Source organism: Oncorhynchus mykiss, chromosome 6, assembly GCF_013265735.2.
Source record: "Oncorhynchus mykiss isolate Arlee chromosome 6, USDA_OmykA_1.1, whole genome shotgun sequence".
Lineage (NCBI taxonomy): Eukaryota > Metazoa > Chordata > Actinopteri > Salmoniformes > Salmonidae > Oncorhynchus > Oncorhynchus mykiss.
The window spans coordinates 39,714,322-39,732,982 of NC_048570.1; the positions used below are offsets into that span (position 1 = coordinate 39,714,322).

The window sequence follows — 18,661 nt, forward strand, 5'->3', positions numbered from 1 at the left end:
CAACTTACCCGTCCAAGTTTTTTGCTCGGGCTGCCAGTAGTATTTATTTCCGAAATGGTCGGTGCCCACATGTTCTTTTATCACCCCAAAGCTCCGGCGTAATAGACCCCCGATCCTGCTCATATTGAATATGATATAGCTATCGGGCTCGTATTTTTCACCACACAACCTCCCCTATCAACGCATGTTCAATTGGATTTGTTGTTAATGCAATCTCCCGTATCTAAAAACAGACAACAGTAAGATATGTTTTAATTGGATGGCAGAATCAGAGGAACCAATCAGTGCACTTGTTATGCCAGCGAGGTCTCAAAAATCCTGACGTAACAACATGGCCGCGCACACCCCTTGTTGGCTGGAGCTATACTAGCTTGCTAAATGAGTTTAAATAAAACAGACAGCGTGAAATTTGGCTGATTCAAATGATTTCATTTACTTTTATAAAATTCAGATCACAGAGATTTATTGTACACAAAAAAGTTTGCAAAACTGGTTTAGTAGCTAACGACATTGAATTTGTACATGGTTAGCCAAGCTAGTTATGCTCTGCTAGCTTTAGAACAACCATAACAAACAGTCATGCTAGCTAGCTAAATTATTTAAATATACATATATTGAGGGAAGTTGTTGGGGTTTCTAACAGCAAGACAGGCTGGACTCGACGACACACTTTGCCTGAGACGGACAGAGTCAACAATGAGGGGGAAAGTTGGCCAAATTATCATCCCATCAGAACACTATTCCATTGTTTCTTTGATGGATTCCCTTTTATACGTAGGTTTGAAGGATGCTTGTTTCCCAAAAAGAAAAAAAAGATGCTCGTTTCCTGATGTGTAGCCTATTTAGTAAGTAAAATCCAAGTTTATTTGTATCATTAAATATGAAATCTCTCTTCACTCTGTCATTGGTAGTAGGTCTGACAATTGAGAACATTATTTTGTTATGATTACCATATAGCCTAGGCCTATAACGTAATGCATTTTTCCTTCATAACCTGAATTCAACATAACTTGATACATGAGCCAGCAACCTACAACAACTCAACATGGACATGTGTTGCCTAGGTAGCACATCTTTAGAGTCCTGGTGCTGTTGGAAGCTAACCCTCTCCTCTTGTCTGTTCTGTAGCATGCTATCTAGAGGGGCAGATGGAGTGATTGTGGTGTTTGACCTGGATAACAAAAGCAGGAAACCACAGTACCCCTGTAAAGCAGTGTGCACGGTAGACAGTTGTGTGTGGCTCACATATCTGATGGCACCCACTAGATGGCAGCATCACTATAACTGTGTACTTCACTAGGTATTGGTGGACAGGAGTGGTGTGAGAGAGTGCTATTGTGCTTCCTCGAAAGCACTTATCTGCCAATGATGAGTGTGCAAGCAGTAGTGTGTGTATTTGACAGTGCATGTCAGAGCAAAAACCAAGCCATGAGGTCAAAGGATTTGTCCATAGAGCTTTGAGACAGGATTGTGTCAAGGCACAGATCTGGGGAAGGATACCAGAAAATGTATGCAACATTGAAGGTCCCCAAGAACACAGTGGCCTCCATCATTTTGAACCCGGTCAAACTTCTCTGGAGAGCACATAGCCAAGACAACACAGGAGTGGCTTTGGGACAAGTCTCTGAATGTCCTTGATAAGGCCCAGACTTGAACCCGGTCGAACTTCTCTAGAGAGACCTGAAAATAGCTGTGCAGTGACGCTCCCCATCCAACCTGGCAGAGCTTAGGAGGATCTGCAGAGAAGAATGGGAGAAACTCCCCAAATACAGATGTGCCAAGCTTGTAGCTTCATACCCAAGAAGACTCAAGGCTGTAATCACTGCCAAAGGTGCTTCAACAAAGTACTGAGTAAAGGGTCTGAATACTTATTTTTTAAATCAATTTGTACAAATTTCTAAAACCTGTTTTTGTATTGTCATTATGGGGTATTGTGTGTAGATTGAGGGGTACAAGTCAAAAGTTGACACACCTACACATTCAAGTGTTTTTCTTATTTTTTTTTACTATTTTCTACATTGTAGAATAATAGTGAAGACATCAAAACTATGAAATTACACATATGGAATCATGTAACTACAAAAGTGTCAAACAAATCAAAATATATTTTATATTTAAGATTCTTCAAAGTAGCCACCCTTTGCCTTGACAGCTGTGCACGCTCTTGGAATTCTCTCAACCAGCTTCATGAGGTAGTCACCTGGAATGCAATTCAATTAACAGGTGTGTTTTGTTAAAAGTTAATTTATTTGAGCCAATCAGTTGTGTTGTGACATGGTAGGGCTGGTATACAGAAGATAGCCCTATTTGGTAAAAGAACAAGTCCAGCTCAAATAAACAAAGAAACGACAGTCCATTATTACTTAAAGACATGAAGGTCAGTCAATGCGGAAAATGTCAAGAACTTTGAAAGTTTCTTCAAGTGCAGTCACAAAAAACATCAAGCGCTATGATGAATCTGGCCCTCATGAGGACCACCACAGGACAGTAAGACCCAGAGTTACCTCTGCTGCAGATGATAAGTTCAGTACCTCAGATTGCAGCCCAAATAAATGCTTCACAGGGTTCAAGTAACAGACATCTCAAAATCAACTATTCAGAGGAGACTGTGTGAATCAGGCCTTAATGGTCAAATTGCTGCAAAGAAACCACTACCAAAGGACACCAAAAAGAAGAGACTTGCTTGGGTCAAGAAACACGAGCAATGGACATTAGACCGGTGGAAATCTGTTCTTTGGTCTGATGAGTCCAAATTTGAGATTTTTGGTTCCAACCACTGTGTCTTTGTGAGATGTAGAGTAGGTGAATGGATGATCGCCACATGTGTGGTTCCCACCATGAAGCATGGAGGAGGAGGTGTGATTGTGTGGGGGGGCTTTTCTGGTGACACTGTCAGTGATTTATTTAGAATTCAAAGGCATACCTAACCAGCATGGCTAACATAGTATTCTGCAGCGATACACCATCCCATATGGTTTGTTCTTAGTGGGACTATCATGTGTTTTTTAACAGGACAATGACCCAAAGCACACCTCCAGGCTGTGTAAGGGCTATTTGACGAAGGAGAGTGATGGAGTGCTGCATCAGATGACCTGGCCTCCACAATCACCCAACCTCAACCCAATTGAGATGGTTTGGGATGAGTTGGACCACAGAGTGAAGGAAAAGCAGCCAACAAGTGCTCAGCATACAGTGGGGCAAAAAAAGTATTTAGTCAGCCACTAATTGTGCAAGTTCTCCCACTTAAAAAGATGAGAGAGGCCTGTAATTTTCATCATAGGTACACTTCAACTATGACAGACAAAATGAGAGAAAGAAATCCAGAAAATCACATTGTAGGATTTTTAATGAATTTATTTGCAAATTATGGTGGAAAATAAGTATTTGGTCAATAACAAAAGTTTATCACAATACTTTGGGGCTGTTGCTGGGCAACACAGACTTTCAACTCCCTCCAAATATTTTCTATGGGGTTGAGATCTGGAGACTGGCTAGGCCACTCCAGCACCTTGAAATGCTTCTTACGAAGCCACTCCTTCGTTGCCCGGGCGGTGTGTTTGGGATCATTGTCATGCTGAAAGACCCAGCCACGTTTCACCTTCAATGCCCTTGCTGATGGAAGGAGGTTTTCACTCAAAATCTCACGATACATGGCCCCATTTATTCTTTCCTTTACACGGATCAGTCGTCCTGGTCCCTTTGCAGAAAAACAGCCCCAAAACATGATGTTTCCACCCCCATGCTTCACAGTAGGTATGGTGTTCTTTGGATGCAACTCAGCATTCTTTGTCCTCCAAACACGACGAGTTGAGTTTTTACCAAAAAGCTCTATTTTGGTTTCATCTGACCAGATGAGATTCTCCCAATCTTCTTCTGGATCATCCACATGCTCTCTAGCAAACTGCAGACGGGCCTGGACATGTACTGGCTTAAGCAGGGGGACACGTCTGGCACTGCAGGATTTGAGTCCCTGGCGGCGTAGTGTGTTACTGATGGTAGGCTTTGTTACTTTGGTCCCAGCTCTCTGCAGGTCATTCACTAGGTCCCCCCGTGTGGTTCTGGGATTTTTGCTCACCGTTCTTGTGATCATTTTGACCCCACGGGGTGAGATCTTGCGTGGAGCCCCAGATCGAGGGAGATTATCAGTGGTCTTGTATGTCTTCCATTTCCTAATAATTGCTCCCACAGTTGATTTCTTCAAACCAAGCTGCTTACCTATTGCAGATTCAGTCTTCCCAGCCTGGTGCAGGTCTACAATTTTGTTTCTGGTGTCCTTTGACAGCTCTTTGGTCTTGGACATAGTGGAGTTTGGAATGTGACTGTTCGAGGTTGTGGACAGGTGTCTTTTATACTGATAACAAGTTCAAACAGGTGCCATTAATACAGGTAACGAGTGGAGGACAGAGGAGCCTCTTAAAGAAAAGTTACAGGTCTGTGAGAGCCAGAAATCTTGCTTGTTTGTAGCTGACTAAATACTTATTTTCCACCATAATTTGCAAATAAATTCATAAAAAATCCTACAATGTGATTTTCTGGATTTTTTTCTCATTTTGTCTGTCATAGTTGAAGTGTACCTATGATGAAAATTACTGGCCTCTCATCTTTTTAAGTGGGAGAACTTGCACAATTAGTGGCTGACAAAATACTTTTTTGCCCCACTGTATGTGGGAACTCCTTCAAGACTGTTAGAAAAGCGTTCCTCATTAAGCTAGTTAAGAGTGTGCAAAGCTGTTCATAGTTTGTCTTCACTATGCAATAAAATGCACATGAATTACTTAAAAATCATACAATGTGATTTTCTGGATTTTCTGGATTCCGCCTCTCACAGTTGAAGTGTACCTATGATAAAAATTACAGACCTCTACAAGCTTTGTAAGTAGGAAAACCTGCAAAATCTGCAGTGCATCAAATACTTGTTCTCCCCACTATACATACTCTTTCACTCTTTGTTTCTCACTCTCTCTCTTACGTTGTTTTTCTCTCACATACATCCTTTGTCTCTCACTTTCTTTCGGTCTCATTCTCTCTCGCTCTCTAGCTCACTCAGTCACTCTCTCTCTCTGCCTCATATGGTGCGCTCTATGCTGAGCTAGAGTTACACTGGTTCCATGGTTACCTAAAAGGGTCAGCTAAAGGACAGTAAAACATTCACAGGCACACACACAGGAATTCAGATCCAGGAATTCAGATCCAGGAATCAGTATCCAGTACCTGCACCACACTTAAGCAGCTAAGAAGTGCTGTAGAAAAGGTCTAGCTAGCTACAGTATGTATGGGTTGGTTAGCTATGTCCTGGATAAGCATCAGCATTGTATCTCATTTATATTAAACTGACATTTTCAGAGCCCATGAAAGGTTAAGAGATAAGTGTATGTGACTGAGTGTGTTGACACAGAGCCCCCTCTGTGTGTCCCCATTGGGTCAGCACTTGCTAGTTTTGGCACACAGTGGCAGCCAAGGCACCAGAGCGGGCACTTGTGTTTGCAGATGGATTTGCATTGTAACTGTTGCTCTTGTCGCCTTCCTCCAGCCTCTTAGTCCACTGCCGTGCTTAGTTCTCCCACACTGCCATGTCCTACTCTGCTCTCCTCCATTCCTCCCCTCCATCTCTCTCACAGCAACATTCTTCATTTCTGTCTCCTGGTCCCATTGTGTCAGTCACCGCAGTGTTCTTTCCTGTCATGCTGACCGACTGACTGAACAGTATTGTTGTCTCTCTACAGCACATAGAGATCAGGTTTATGTTCAGGGTGAACTAAAGCGGATAGTTCTTTCTCCTTCCTGTGTATCTGTAGCCCAATTAAGTTTTCCAGTTTGAAGGGAACGTCTACTGCCACCACATGTCCCCCATCTCCAGGAAACACAGCCTCATTGCAGGTGTGTGTGTGTGTGTGTGTGTGTGTGTGTGTGTGTGTGTGTGTGTGTGTGTGTGTGTGTGGCTGCGTTTACGCAGCCCAATTCTGATTATTCCAATTATTCGTCTTTTTACCAATCAGACCACTAATAGTACGTTTGTGCACTTAAAATATAATTTACTGTCTATAATAATCAGTGATTACATTTGTAAAGCTATTTTCATTATACAGAATCATCTCAAAGTGCATAAAATAAAAACCTAGAGAAAATAATGGACACAACTAGACAACTGACACAAAGAACACAGCTGACGCTACAAGGAACAGTCTGTCTTACTGATATAATCTAAGAATGAACATTGTCTCTACTCTCCAGGCAGTCCATTCTGTAAACAAGGTATTCCTTTGCCCCTTTTTGCTTTGCTCATTCCACAGCATTCCCTATGTTCTGATGCAAGGCCTGCAGCAATGATTCTCTCCACGGATTGTGAAAGCTGTTCGCATGACGGCTGATTGTGAAACTGCGGTGTGGTGGGTTAACAGAGTGTATGCCCTTGGGGTCTCAGGAGTTGGAAATGACTCCGGAACAGTTTGGATAGACATGATAGGAATCCAGGCGGTGCCCCCCTGCTGACAGAGCAGGACAGACTGGTTGTACATACCTGCCAAATCACTTGTTTAACACCCACACTGCTCTCTTTCTCAATGCATTTCAAAGGGTCTCTCGTTCTCTCTGTGTGCGTGTGTGTTTTTCACTCACTTTCTCCATGTTAAGGTCACTGACTCTCCCTTTGTCCGCCCACCCCCCTGGTGCTATTCGGACCAGAATTATCATTTTATTTCTGCCGGGTTTGAAACAAATTGACTCAAACCTGGTTATCCTGTGTCTTTCCCTGTCAATTACCTTGCTCCCTGAATGCTCACACCCTCTGTGTGAATAGTGATCTGTGTTGTGAGCTCATGTATATCAATGGCTGGCATAAGTGCGCTCTTATATAGCTACATTCCTGTCTCATCTGAGAAAACCGGGGCCTCCAGTTTCTCCTCTCGGTCACAAAGCATTTACACACAAAGTAAAAGTAAAGATGTTTTTCCCTTTGTCTTAGTCATGTATGTAGCCTCTCAATGAATCTCTTGATCTGTGTGTTCTCAGTGGGTACCAAAGACCAGAAAGTACAGTTCTGTGACCTGAAGTCTGGCTCATGCGTCTAGGTTCTGCAGGGTGAGTGTGCCACAAGCGCGCACACACACACACACACACACACACACACACACCTCAGGTCATAGAGGTGTTGGTCCTATCTGTCCGGTGATCGCCAAGATGTGAGCACATTTTAGCTACAGCCAGGTAGGCCAATTAACACCACACCTGGAGTGATACAACAACAACCTCCGTGTCACGTCTTTAGATACATGTACCTCCCTCGGGCACACCAAGAGACCATGGCATTGCCTGGGAACTAGCCTCTATTCCCAGGGAGTGCCAACACAGCCCAGGCAGGCAGGATACCCACCTGGTTTACGCCAAATTAGATCAGCTAATTAAGCCATTGGGATCATATCACTGTCCCTTTGGGCTGTAAGTGATTCAAAAAACATCTGGGCATGCTTGAACTGTTCCTGATAACATGGGCAATTGGACAGTGAAGGACACTGTCTTTGGAAATGTATGGAGTGATGTTCTTTTTTAATATGGAGGGCTATTTTCAGGAAATTTGAGGCACTAGAGCTGGACAATTGAAGGGACTATGTGGCATTGTGGTGGTTGTAGTGTTACAGAACAGGTTTAACCTCTACTGTTAGAAAGCCTGATCAACTCAGAATACCTAAGAGTGAACAAAATTATTTTGAAAACCGCAATTAATGGAATTAACTGGAATGATCTCTTGTCCGATACAGATGTGGAAGCAGATAGTCAGGTTTTCTATCCACAATCCAGACTACAATAAATGGCTTCCTAAAGAAAATCCAAACCTGGCCAAAAGAGCACTCTTCCTTGGCTAAATGGAGAAATCTGGAAACTGATGAAAGAACTAGATTATGCTGGAAAAACATCCCTAAAGTCCAAATTAGAGCATGACAGACGTAGGTTTACCATGTTGAGAAATAAGGTGATGAAAGAAATCACAGGCAAAGGCACACTTTTGTATTAACATAATTGGTGAGCAAAGGGAAATTCTAAATTGATCTGGGAGAATCTAAAAACGTTAACAGGGAAAGAGCATAGTAACACTGCAAAAAGACTAGAAATCACAGTGAATGACAATCTAACACAGGATGCAGTCGAAATAGCAATAGCCTTCAATTCCTACTTTATTGACTCTGTCAGGGTACTGACACAGAACCCCTCCACTGGTTTCTTGGGCTCAGTGCTAGTGAATGACACTCAACCGGTCTTCAGAGGGGAACAAGGTGATTAGCTCACTAAAGAACTCTAAAGCCAAAGATGTGTTTGTAGTTTTTAAGAAAGGTAGAGTCCAGCCCAGAGTCACTCATTGGCCCCATTACTAAGGTCACCAACACATCTATTGGTCAGGGGGTGTATCCAAGGGTCTGGAAGTCCGCGATAATAACGTCAATCTTTAAATCGGGTGACCCTGCTGACGTGAGTAACTACAGCCCCATTAGTATACTACCTGTGGTGTCGAAGGTTGTTGAAAAGTGTGTAGCAGAACAACTGATTGCCCACCTCAACAATAGCCCCTTCACATTACTCTCCATGCAGTTTGGCTTCAGAGCAAAACACTCCACAGAAACAGCCAACTGCTTTCTTCTGGAAAATGTAAAGTCCAAGATGGACAAAGGGGGTGTTGTTGGGGCTGTGTTTCTGGACCTAAGGAAGGCTTTTGATACTGTTAACCATGAGGTTATCATCACACAATTGTCCAAGTTCAACTTTTCCCTCGATACCTTGAGATGGATGAAATCATACCTTGAAGGCAGAACTCAGTGTGTCAGAGTGAGCAATGAGCTGTCGCCCACTCTTAGTTATGATGTGGGCATGCCCCAAGGATCAATACTGGGGCGCCTCCTGTTCAGTATGTACATTAAATGATCTGCCTTCTGTCTGTACTGGGTCTGAAGTTCAAATGTATGCAGATGGTACAATGATATATGTGCATGCAAAGAGCAAACAACAAGCTGCACAAGAACTCACTACTGTAATGGTCCAGGTTACAAAGTGGCTCAGTGACTCGTGTTTGCATCTTAATGTGAAAAAAAACTGTCTGCATGTTCTTCACAGAGGGCAACTGATGCTACTGAGCCAGATGTCTATGTGTCAGGGGAGAACCTCCAGGTGGTATCTGATTTTAAGTACCTTGGCATCATACTTGATTCCACCTTCTCTTTTAAAAAGCAGGTGAAAAAGGTAACTCAAATAAACAAATTCAACCAAGCTAATTTCCGATTGACTACAGAGGTAGCAAGACTGTACTTCAAATCTATGAAACTCCCCCACTTAACATACTGCTTGACTAGTTGTGCCCAAGCTTGCTGTACAACATTAAAACCCATTCAGTCTGTCTACAAACAGGCTCTCAAAGTGCTTGATAGGAAGCCCAATAGCCATCATCACTGTTACATCCTCAGAATGCATGAGCTCCTGAGTTGGAAAAATCTTGTGCAATACACCGACACATGCCTCCCTCTCCACTCAGTACTTTTGTTAAACAGAAAACCCAAACATATGGCAGCAGATCCACAAGGTCTGCCATGGGAGGTGACTGTATAGTTCCCATAAGGAAAAGCACCTTTAGTCAATCTTCTTTCTCTGTGAGAGCTTCCCATGTTTGGAATACACTGCCATCAGACACACACGCACACACACACACACACACACACACACAACTGCACCACCTCACACGTTCACAAAAAACATGAAGGCATGGGTAAAGGCCAATCAGACTTGTGAACATAATCCCTAGTTGTGTATTGCTGCTTTCCATGTTGTCTGTTGTCTGTAGCTTGTGAGGTATGGAAATACTTTGTTGCTTTTATGGATTTTGTCTTGTGCTTTTTGTGCTCTGCTACGTCTTGCTTGTCTTATGTTGCTCTGCGTGTGCTCACTGCTCATCGATTGTCTGTTTTGTTATTGTAATTGTTTTTAATAACCTGCCCAGAGACTGCGGTGGAAAATTAGCCGGCTGGCTAAAACCGGCAGTTTTACTGAAACGTTGATTATTGTGCACCATCCCAGTAAAATAAAAATAAACTCAAACTCAGATGCCGTCTTAATTTGAGCCAGTTTGCTACAGCAGGAAAATAATCCTGCAGCAACAAGAAATGTGAATTATGTGGATTATAATTAATTGACATGTGTTGTTCTGGCAAATCAACTCACATTTTAAGGTGTAAATTACAAACTTTAGAAGCCTTTTTAAACCTTGGCTACTCTAGTTTGCATTTCCTGTAGTACATGAAAATTCTCAGCAACAAAAGAGTGATCAAAATAAGATCCTACATCTGTACGTTGTTTATGCCCAGTGATGTGAACCTTCACCCGCAGACCAGTTAGGGGACGTTTATGTAAAGGCCCTTTATATGTCCCTATAGGGCCCGAGGGTGCTGTCACATGTCCCCTGAGGGATAGGTGAGAAATAGAAAGCTGTTGATTTAGGGTTCTCTCCTGTCACGCCCTGGCCTTAGTATTTTGTGTTTTCTTTATTATTTTGGTCAGGCCAGGGTGTGACATGGGTATTTATGTGGTGTGTTTTGTCTAGGTTTTTTTTGTAGGTTATAGGATTGTGGTTAGTGAAGTAGTCTAGGTAAGTCTATGGTTGCCTAGAGTGGTTCTCTATCAGAGGCAGGTGTTTATCGTTGTCTCTGATTGGGAACCATATTTAGGCAGCCATATTCTTTGAGTATTTCGTGGGTGATTGTTCCTGTCTCTGTGTTTTGCACCAGTTAGGACTGTTTTCGGTTTTCCACGTTTTCTTGTTTTGTATATGTTTATTGTTCACGTTATCATCTTTATTAAAGATGTTTATAAATAACCACGCTGCATTTTGGTCCTCTCTTTCAACAGAACAAAACCGTAACATCTCCTCTCTCGCTCTCAATTCAACAGGCTTTATTTGGCATGTTTACATTGCTAAAGCAAGTGAAATAGATTATAAAATAAACAATATAAAAAGAACAAAACATTACACTCAGTTCCAAAGGAAGAGACATATCAAATGCCATAGTATGGCTATATATAGAGTAACGATGTGCAAATAGTTAATGTACAAAAGGGAAAATAAATCAACATAAATACAATTATTTGTTCTTCACTGGTTGCCCTTTTCTTGTGGCAACAGGTCACAAATCTTGCTGCTGTGATTACACACTGGTATTTCACCCAATAGATCTGAGATTATCGACATTTGATTTTTTTTTCTTTGTGTGTTTGTGTAATCGGAGAGAAATATGTTTCTCTAATATGGCCATTCATTTGGCAGGAGGTTAGGAAGTGCAGCTCAGTTTCCAACTAATTTTGTGGGCAGTGTGCACATAGCCTGTCTTCTCAAGAGCCAGGTCTGCCTGCAGCGGCCTCTCTCAATAGCAAGGCTATGCTCACTGAGTCTGTACATAGTCAAAGCTTTCCTTAATTTTGGGTCAGTCACAGTGGTCAGGTATTCTGCAGCTGTGTACTCTCTGTTTAGGACCAAGTAGCATTCTAGTTTGCTCTGTTTTTTTGTTAATTCTTTCCAATGTGTCAAGTAATTATCTTTTTGTTTTCTCATGACTTGGTTGGGTCTAATTGTGTTGCTGCCCTAGGGCTCTGTGTGGTCTGAGTCCCAGGACCAGCTTGCTTAGGGGACACTTCTCTAGGTTAATCTCTCTGTAGATGATGGCTTTGTTATGGAAGGTTTGGGAATCGCTTCCTTTTCGGTGGTTGTAGAATTTACCGGCTCTTTTCTGGATTTTTAAAATGAACGGTTATTGGCCTAATTCTGCATGCAGTCTCAATTTGGTGTTTGTCCCATTTTCTTTATTGGCGTAATGTAACAATGTACCTATTGCAAATGGAATGATTCATTAACAATATATTTTAAAAAGTGTAATTTAGCAGACGCTCTTATCCAGCGCGACTGTTATGGGATTATATCAACATCCTTACAGGTAATAAATATTGTCACAGACAGGATCACCAGTAACAGCAATAATCAAGGGTTTGGGGGGGATGGGGTTGTATTAGAAATGTAAATCAATAAGAAAATAAATAAGTAGGTAACACTTGGTTGGTCTGTCACTAGGCAGGTTTCCATTGACCCAGGTTTAAAACGACAAAAACAATGTCACATTTTCTAAAGCTCGACATTGTTTATTTGTTCGACGGGTGGATTTTATTTTGTGTGTAACTCTCTGTATTGTGGCAATGTTGATGGAAACGGTGTTTTTTTTCTTCAAATAAATTATGATTGCCGAATAATTAAAAGGTACGCGGGGCGGGGCATGTGATGCCAAGCTTGCTAAATAAATGTTTCAACTGTAAAAATAAATGTTTCTTTGCAGGACAAGGATTGTCCTGACTTTCAAGGATGCCTGAATTGCTTCGCCTTGCTTTCTGGTTGGCTGGATGCAAGTTTCCCCGTCAAATTATTTCATATCGACAGCTGTGCAAGTTTCACCATGGCACTGGCGGTGGCGATACGTTGGCACGTGAGAATGATTTGAAAATGGCAAAAAGTACATTCTTACATTCTATCCATTCTGGCTTCTGCGAGCTACCCGAGCCGAGAAACAGATAGGTGGGAGGGCATACAGGATGTCGGGAAATGTATTAATGCGCAATTTCCCTAAATGGATAATGGAAACACTTCGACCACTATTTTTTACAAGAAAGTCGTTGGGGCGGTTTGACGTCATTACCTCCAGCTGTTTTTTATAGCCACACAACAGTTCAAAGGAAAAGCACCTTAGCGGAAAATTGTCACATCTATTTTCTATGTCAACTATCCAAATGTCTACAAAAACATCCCTGGACAAGTTCATTGAAACGTTGCTACTCCTGTCCCTCATTTTATGGCAGGCAGCAATGTTGTGCGCTGCCAACCCCACAGCTCTCTACATCCTCCCCCAACAGGATGGGTAGCCTATTCTCATCAGAGGTCGTGGAAACCTGTATTGTTCTTTGTGTTACTCTGGACATGTAGGAGAATCTTGCATAACTCCGCATGCAGGGTTTCAAATGGGGTGTTTGTCCCATTGTATGAAATATTGTTTCGCAAGTGGACCCAATACCCCGCCGCCATAAAAAGCAATTGGTCCAATGATACATTCAGATAGTTTTAGATGCATTTTAATAGGCATTTCAATTAGAATGTGTTTATTAATGGTGTAGAATACCCTGCATGTTTTTTTCTCTTAGTTCAGTCACTGCCTAATTTAGACATTTCAGCTTTTCATTTGTAATTCATTTGTAAAAATGTAAAAAACATAATTCCACTTTGACATTATGTGGTATTGTGTGTAAGCCAGTGACAAATAAAATCCATTTTAAATTCAGGCTATAACACAACAAAATGTGGAAAAAGTCAAGGGGTGAGAATACTTTCTGAAGGCACTAAGAATTTACAGTGTTATCAGCATATCAATATTATGGATTCATTCATTATCAATACCTTACGCATGTTCATGTAAATCGGCTCATGTGCAGTCATATTGTTCCTAAGATGAACCAAGGTCTCTGAGACCTGGATCGTATTCATTAGTGCCCATTCTAGCGAACCATAGCAAACATTTTTGCGACGGAAAACCCAGTAGGTCCCTTCCTGTTTCGACCAGTTTGCTTCCGTTTGGTTCCAAATGAATACAACCCTGGCCACATATTCTGCCCACATTATCAGGATCCTGACAATGCTATCAGTAGATAGCTGACGCCTTGTCAGTTTATGGTATATAGTCGGCACAGGTAATCTGACATGGCAAGGAACACTGTAGCCTTCCACTAATGTTAATCAGAGGAAATACTAGTTATGTTGTTAGTCTGCCCACCTAATGCCGTACTTATTGTACTGTTTCATATTGTATTGGATGTGTATATTTTTATAATTACAGGGCTCATTTGTAAAACAGACCTTGGTTTCAGCAGGACTCCCTGTCAAAAGAAAGGTTAAATTAAATAAAAATGTAAGTTGTAAGAATGTGGCAGCGTAACTTGTCAGTTCTTTTTTTGATTAGAAAGAACACACAGTTCTGGAATTAATTTTTGCTTCTTATCTTTTTTTAGTTGAAGTAGGCTAATGCCACTTACACCACCTCAAATGATTTGCAGGTTTGAACTTCTATTGTTTGTTTCCGTTGTTCTCTCCCTGGATAAAGATTGTCATTGTTTTGAGTCTACTGTTTCTTAAAGGTAGACACCGCTGTAATACCTTTTGACTTCCTCCTGCCATCAACACTTGAGTGACAGGATACTTCCTCAACATGTTTCTTTCCACTTGATTACCTTGGCTAATTTAGGACCAAATTCTAACATGAGGTACTTTCCTGCATACAGTGCATTCGGAAAGTATTCAGACCCCTTGACTTTTCCCACATTTTTCTTCTCATCAATCTACACACAATACCCCATAATGACAAAGCAAAAACAAGTTATACATTTTTGCAAATGTATTAACAAAAAATAAAATAAATGGAAATATCACATTTACATACGTTTTCAGACCCTTTACTCAGTACTTTGTTGAAGCACCTTTGGCAACGATTACAGCCTCGAGGCTTCTTGGGTATGAAGCAACAAACTTGGCACACATGTATTTGGGAAGTTCCTCCCATTATTTTCTGCAGAACCTCTCAAGCTCTGTAAGGTTGGATGAGGAGTGTCGCTGCACAGCTATTTTCAGGTCTCTCCAGAGATGTTCGATCGTGTTCAAGTCCGGGCTCTGGTTGGGCCACTCAAGGACATTCAGAGACTTGTCCCGAAGCTGCTCCGGTGTCATCTTAGCTGTGTGCTTAGGGTCGCTGTCCTGTTGGGCGGTGAACCTTCGCCCCAGTCTGAGGTCCTGAGCTCTCTGGCGCAGGTTTTCATCTAGGATCTTTCTGTACTTTGCTCCGTTCATCTTTGCCTCGATCCTGACTAGTCTCCCAGTCCCTGCTGCTGAAAAACATCCCCACAACATGATGCTGCCACCACCACTATGCTTCACCGTAGGGATGGTGCCAGGTTTCCTCCAGATGTGACGCTTGGCATTCAGGCCAAATAGTTCAATCTTGGTTTCATTAGACCAGAGAATCTTGTTTCTCATAGTCGGAGAGTCCTTTAGGTGCTTTTTGGCAAACTCCAAGCGGAATGTCATGTGCCTTTTACTGGGAAGTGGCTTCCATCTGGCCACTATACCATAAAGTGCTGCAAAGATGGTTGTCCTTCTGGAAGGTTCTCCCATCTCCACAGAAGAAGTCTGGGGCCTTTTCAGAGTGACCATCAGGTTCTTGGTCACCTCCCTGACCAAGGCCTGTCTTCCCCAATTGCTCAGTTTGGCATGGCGACCAGCTCTTGGAAGAGTCTCGGTGCTTCCAAACTTCTTCCATTTAAGAATGATGGAGACCACGGTGTTCTTGGGAACCTTCAATGCTGCAGACATTTTTTGGTACCCTGTGCCTCAACACAATCCTGTCTCGGAGCTCTACAAGACAATTCCTTCAACCTCATGGCTTGGTTTTTGCTCTGACATGCACTGTCAACTATGGGACCTTATATAGACAGTTTTGTGCCTTTCCAAATCATGTCCAATCAAGTTGTAGAAACATCTCAAGGATGATCAATGGAAACAGGATGCACCGGAGCTCAATTTCGAGTCTCATAGCAAAGGGTCTGAATACTTATGTATCTTTGTATGTATAAGGTATCTTTTTTTTTTTTTTTTTTTACATTTCTTGAAACCTGTTGTCATTATGGGGTATTGTGTGTAGATTGATGAGGAAATGTATTTAATCCATTTTAGAATAAGCCTGTAATGTAACATAATGTGTAAAAAGTCAAGGGATCTGAATACTTTCTGAATGCACTGTAAGCTTCCTTTTTTTTGTGGCCAGAGAGCTCAATTTTTATGTCATCTGACCATAGCACAGCCTGGAGTTTGATAAACTCAATGGCACTTGGATTAGAACTGGTTCTATGGTCAGATGACATGGAAATATACCTCTTTGTCTAGGCACACCAGTGGTGGGTTTGGCATCAAAATGGAAGCATACCTGTATGCAGAAAAATAACTCATACCTAGAGTAAAATATGGTGGTGGATCTTTGATGTTTCGGTGCTGTTTTGCTTCCACTGGTCCTGGGATCCTTGTTAAGGTCAACGACATCATGAACTTGACCAAGTACCAGGACATTTTAGCCCAAAACCTGGTTGCCTCTGCCGGGAGGCTGACACTTGGCCACAAGTGGATCTTCCACCAAGACAATAACCCCAAGCACTAATCAAAATCCACAAAAATATTTTTTTGCAATGGCCATCTGTCTTCAGACACGAATCCCATTGAAAACCTGTGGTTTTGGGCTGCTCTTATGGCAGTCCATAAGAGCAGCTGAAGGATAACAAGGATCTGGAAAGATTCAGTATGGAGGAATGGTCTAAGATCCCTCCCAACGTGTTCTCCAGGGCGAGGGTGCTAGAGTATTGAAAACAGGGTGCCAATAATTTTGACCCTTATCTTTTATTACTTTTTAAACTAAATCTCTTTCTCTGAGAAATTGTATTGGTATAAAATAATCCCCCCCCTTTTTTGTGTGCGTACAATACAGCTCAGTATTTGTATTATTTATTTTTATAGTATTTTTTGCTCAACTTTATCAAGGGTGCCAATAGTTATGGACCTGACTGTATATGGCTCTGGCCAGGAATTAAATAGCAGAGAGTATTGATACCCAGGCTAAAGCACTGCTCTCCTCTGTGTGTCCAGGGGGGTACCAATGACCAGCGGGGATAAAGACTAACATCCTAGCCTGGGTTCCTGTTCTCCAACCCCCAGACATGGAAGAAGGGCCAGCCACCAAGAAAGTAGGAGGCTGAATAAGCAGGAACAATTGAAAAACGTTTGGGGGATGGCAGGTCCCTGTTCTCATTCTAAAATGCAATCGCATTAGCCAAGCTAATAGACAGACCTCTATTAGGGACTTATTCTTTGATTCCAGTCACAACAATGCAGACCAACCAAGCCTTTGTGCACACAGGAATGAGATCATAGGGGTTGTGGCTTGTGCTGCACCTTACTCGGGTAACCAGGTGCACGCACACACGCACATGCTGCCTCATAAAATTATGTGTGTAAGTATCTCAAGCCACCTCCCTATCCAGCTTCACTGGTTTTTATATTTAGCTTTGGAAACGGAATTATATATTTTTAAACATGTATTTATCCAGGTGCATCAATTAAGAGCAAATTATTATTTACAATGACTGCAATTGCTTGCACTTAGGAAATGTATGTAAGGCTTTCCTGATTACCTAATCGCATTCACTCAAAACAACAAAGGAGCGAGGTATTTTTCCGTCCCAGGGTGGAAGCCAGGCTACGGTGTACCCTGCTTTTGAAGATGCATGGAGTCGTGATGAGGACTGATGCATAAACACACCTACCTGTACAATTGGCCCAGCGGCATCCGGGTTTGGCCGGTGTAGGTTGTCATTGTAAATAAGAATTTTTTCTTAACTTACTTCCCTCGTTAAACAAAAGGTTCAATATTTTTTTTAAATCTACATTTAATGTGGATGATTACGGATAATCATGAATGAATCAGGAATAATGATGAAAAATAAAGTTAGACACATATCATACACAACAAGACATGCTAACCTCTCACCATTACCAATCACATTTATTTGGGCAATGACATTTATGCCTCAAACATTCTTACTCATCATTATTCACGATTCATTCATGATTATCCATAATCATGGTAGCATCCACATTAATGTATAAGTTTTCAGAAACATAATTGTAATCTTATAATAAAAGTTTCTCCAAAATAACACATTACATTATTTACCATTCATTTCTATGAATGGCTAGGAATATGGGACCAAATACTAAACTTGACAAAATTTAATAGACTATAAAGTGAATTTGTCCAAATTCTTATGACACCGTCAAATGGGGGGACTAGATAGATACAGTTCTTTAATTTCTAAATGGTATAACACATATGTAATAAAAATACCCTCAAATAAAAGGTGATATTTTGTACTGTCCCTTTATAGGAAACATTGGATCTCAAATACTGGAGTATAGAGCCAAATTAAACGTTTTAGCTTCAATGTCCAAATAAATATGTAGGGGGGTTAAGAATATAATCATGGTGCTCCTGAAGACTTCTCTAAAACTACAAATGCAGTTTAACACCTACTGTGGTGTTAGAGAATAAACCTTAACAGAATTTGAATGTCTGTTGTAATAACTGATTTACCATTTCAATTTTTTATACAAAAAATGGAAATGTATAGTGTTGGTGATTTGTGCATTACAAATCAAATGTTATTTGTCACATGCGTCGAAAATGTTTACTTACAAGCCCTTAACCAACAATGCCGTTTTAAGAAAAAATAAGTGTTAAGAAAGTATTTACTAAATAAACTGAAGTAAACAGTAAATAAATAAAAATAAAATAGAAAAATAACAAATAATTAAAGAGCAATAATAAAATAACAAGGCTATATACGGGGTGTACTGGTACAGAGTTAATGTGCGGGGCACAGGTTAGTCGAGGTAATATATATATATACATGTGGGTAGTGGTGAAGTGACTATACATAGATAAACCTATGGATGGGTATCTGCATTGTACATTGAGCTATAGAATCTTTGGTGTTCATATCAGCT

General features: G+C 41.3%; 1 protein-coding gene across 1 annotated transcript in view; it reads right to left on the bottom strand.

The window, feature by feature from the left end:
- Window positions 1-795, bottom strand: part of ndufaf2 (NADH:ubiquinone oxidoreductase complex assembly factor 2) — a 35,623-nt gene extending 34,828 nt beyond the window's left edge. Inside the window, exon 1 of the mRNA XM_036980090.1 lies at window positions 9-795. Coding sequence (XP_036835985.1) covers window positions 9-123 — 115 coding nt within the window. The 5' untranslated portion in view covers window positions 124-795. The remainder of the gene's footprint in view (window positions 1-8) is intronic.
- Window positions 796-18,661: the final 17,866 nt, after the last annotated feature.